This window comes from Fukomys damarensis, unplaced genomic scaffold (genome assembly GCF_012274545.1).
Source record: "Fukomys damarensis isolate Sample0158 unplaced genomic scaffold, DMR_v1.0_HiC HiC_scaffold_2, whole genome shotgun sequence".
NCBI lineage: Eukaryota > Metazoa > Chordata > Mammalia > Rodentia > Bathyergidae > Fukomys > Fukomys damarensis.
In genome coordinates, this window is record NW_022900914.1 from 61855888 (window position 1) to 61859798 (window position 3911).

Sequence of the window (3911 nt, forward strand, 5' to 3'; positions counted from 1 at the left end):
ATGAATGTAACTGTACTGTATCCCTAAAATGTACCAATAAATTCAATAAAATTAAAAAAAAAAGATACAATGAGCAGCATGAAGACACAACGTACAAAATAGGCAAAGAACATTGCTAGCCATTCATCTGAAGATTAATATCCAGAATATAGAGCAAACTCAAGAAATTAGCAAAAGAATGAGCAACCCATCAAAAATTGCAAATCATCTCAAAGGAATTATAAATGATTAGTACAATATATGAAAAATGCTCATATATTTTTGTCCTCAGAAAAATGCAAATTGAAACTACATTAAGATTTCACTTGAAATCAGTAAGAATTTCATTTTCAAAAACAAACAAAAAAACAAAATAAAACTACTACTGAAGACTTCTAGTCCAAGGAACATTTATGAAATGATTTTTGGATGTAAATTATTAAAGCTGTTATGGAAGATAGTATGTGGGATCCTCAAAAAAACTAACAGTAGAGCTGCAATAAGATTCAGCTATACTGCCCCTGAGTGTAAACCAACAGAAAATGAAGACAGCACACAATAGACATACATACATCTTTATAGTTATTGTGGCAATATCGACCCTGCTCACTGATAAGGAGTCAAAGAGTACATGGCAGAGGGAAGCACCCAGGAGCAGCCCCTCACTTAATTAAGTTTGCTAGGCTGGGCTTTGCCTGGGTCCTCCATCTGCACCTGCTCTCTAGAAAGCTGCAGGTTCCAGAAGAGCTGCACCAGAGTCCCTTGGGACATGCTGGGAGGTGTTGTACCTAAGAGAGATTTCCTGGTGGGAATGTTTTAGGATGCATTGTGGAAAGAATGGAGCTTAAAGTGCCTGGAATAATGCAGAAGCCATGCTTAACCTAATCTCCCTCTTATAATTGGAGGTGGAAATCGGGTCATCTAATGGAAGAAAAGCAGAGTGAGAGTGGAAAATGGAGACCCAAGCAAATAATAATATGAATCCTTTTAGTCCATTAGTACATCACTGAGCTGTAGTTTTGAATAATGTTGGATCTCTGAGGGAAAAACCCACTGAAGGAACACATCATCATTCCTATGCATCTGCTATAGATTAGTTTACACTAAACAGAGAGTAACAATGGCCTAAGCCCATCACAAATAATTGTGAATAAATCTGAGGTTCCTGAGGAGTGCTCTATTTATTTTTTAAAAAGTAATTTTGTAGCCACAGAAATGTCTTAAGCAGATCATGAAATATTTTTCTGCCTCTAACAGAAACATTTTCTAGTAAGTTGAAACCTAAGGAGCCATAACTTGTTTTGCATTGTTTCTAAACAAGCATATTCTACATAGACTTATTATATCTAAGAAATTATATGCCTTTGTATTCCATTTTGAATGCTTGCAATTTCCCCACATGTTCTCTGTAATGAAGTTTCTCTCAGAAGTAACATATTTTGAGTAGGCAAATTCTGGGCTCTCCTGCTCTGACCTGGGACACCTGGGGACCTGGGCCAGGGCTGAATTACTGAGATGAGACATCTCTGCAGCTGGGCCTCTCCCTGCCCAGCTCCTGCTGATTTGCATGTCCCCCGATCACAGACTTTAATAGGCTGCTAACACCCTGTGCAAGAATCGGTCCAAGTCAGGACACAGCATGGACATGAGGGCCCCCGCTCAGCTCCTGGGGCTCCTGCTGCTCTGGCTCCCAGGTAAAGTAGGACAGCACTGTGTTGCACATTGGTGGTCTATGCTGACTCTTCAGGGAAACCTTCTGACCTGACTAATCTGACAGATTTCTGTTTTTATGTTTCCCATGTCAGGTTCCAGATGTGACATCCAGATGACCCAGTCTCCATCCTCACATTCTGCATCTATAGGAGACACTGTCAGCATCAGGTGCAAGGCCAGTGAGAGCATAGGTAGTTATTTAGCCTGGTATCAACAGAAACCAGGGAAAGCTCCTAAACTCCTGATTTTTGCTGCAAGCAGTTTGGAATCTGGGATCCCACGGAGGTTCAGTGGCAGTGGATCTGGGACAGATTTCACTCTCACCATCAGCAGCCTGGAGCCTGAAGATGTTGGAATTTATTTCTGTCAACAGGATTATAGTACACCTCCCACAGTGATACAAGCCATGACGTAAACCACCCAGGAAAGCAGAAGTGTGAGCCTGGGCTGCACCCTCTGCTACTTCTGATGCCTTCTGCTGCTGAGAGTTTTTCTAAATTGCAGGCTTTCTTTGAAGGACACTGGGTACCATAACTTTTTCTTCATGCCCTGCCCCAGTTCCACAGACATGATATTATCCTGCTGATTAAATAAATGGCTCAGATCAATAAAACTGGTGCATGCAGGTGTCCTCAAGAGTTGGCTTCTTATAGCAAAAGACAAGTTACAAGTTACAGTAGAATTTCCACGTACTCTTTTCTTTAATACAGTAAACTGGTGTCTACATGATTGTCATTATGGGCACTTGCAGTCATATTTCAACAATTATGGGAGGACTCCTAATTGAGCATTACTGGGTTGTGAGGGCTCTGTTCGGAATTACAGTTATAACTCTGTTCACAGATGGTTCTGTTTGAAAACCAAAGTGTTTTGCAAAATTGTGCTTCCTTTTGCAAATTTCCCATGGGGTGGCAAGTGGGACTGTGGCCACTTTCCCCACAGAAACACAAAAGTAGTCATTTTCCCCCAAACGTTAAAAGAAATTGTTTGTAAACCAAGGCATCACCATTTACAGGAAGCCATCTAAGGAAAGGGAAGTCTGAGAAACAAGTCTCCCAACTGATGGTGAACTTGTAGTGAAACAATGACCCATTATGTTCACTATCACTCCAACTCTGAGATTTCTGCAGATATAGGGTGAGCCTACTATTGGGCATGTGCTTTCAAGCATTATTAGCAAGTCTGGTGTCATAGCTAAAAACTTCATGGAAACATACTGTAAACAAAAACACAAAGTTACAGGAATGATTCAATACTACTCTTTTAACAAACAGACCAGGCCCCACCTCCAAACAGAACAATCATATCCATTCCTAATAGCACCACCATAAACCATCCACTTCCAAGTTCCTGAGACTTTGAGATTATTTTCATTGAGGACCTAATGGGGTCTATCAGGAAGTGGGCTGATTTGTGATCATGGCTGGAGGGAGAAAGAGGAAGAAAGACAGCATATGTAGTATATGTATACACAAAAATCATATTTTAATGGCTGAGTAGACCAAATAATGATTAACACATTTGCAAGTGTTATTCTGAGTAGGCTTTGCATGTGGAAAAAAGACCTTTGCAGGTGTTAAATAAGAGTGTTTATGTCAAGTGAAAGATTGTCCTGTGTTTACCACTTGATCCCTAGTGCAATTTCAGATGTTGTCAAAAGAGGAAGACAGGGATATTTAACACACAGTTGAACTAAAAGGACTTTCCTGAATTATTATCTGTGTGAATTTATCACCAGATACATGAGGAAGGCAGGTCACATTCTGAATTTCATCTGTGCCCTGTTGGAGCGATTGAAAAATGTGTGATATGACCCACGTGGCATTTATTCAGGCTCTGTATTAATGAAAGAATCGGTGAAGCCCAAGAGCCCCGCATGCTGCCCCACTTCCCCATGAACTATGCGGTGGCACCAGGCACAGACATGAAAGCACCACCTGTTCTCTTCCTGAGGTGAATGTCGGCTGTGCAGGGGTGATAGGAAGAGAGGAGTCTGCATTATCACCCCAGTCTCCTATGGATCCTGAAGTAATAACAGAGAAGTTCAATATCAAGAACAAACATGAAGGCGTTTTTCACAATTTTCCTCTCATGACTTATTTCAGGTGAAGGCATTTTTGTGTTTGTCAGTTTGTTTGTATTCCAAATTTGCAAAGAACAGAATAGAAACCTGTAGAAATCATTTACACTACCTTGCTCTTTCTATTCAAAAGATTCTT

At 40.6% G+C, this 3911-nt stretch overlaps 1 gene segment (V, D, J or C); it reads left to right on the forward strand.

The window, feature by feature from the left end:
* Positions 1-1600: 1600 nt before the first annotated feature.
* LOC104860359 lies at positions 1601-2122 on the forward strand. The segment is given in 2 exon segments: positions 1601-1673; positions 1785-2122. Coding segments are annotated over 2 exon segments (378 nt in total).
* Positions 2123-3911: the final 1789 nt, after the last annotated feature.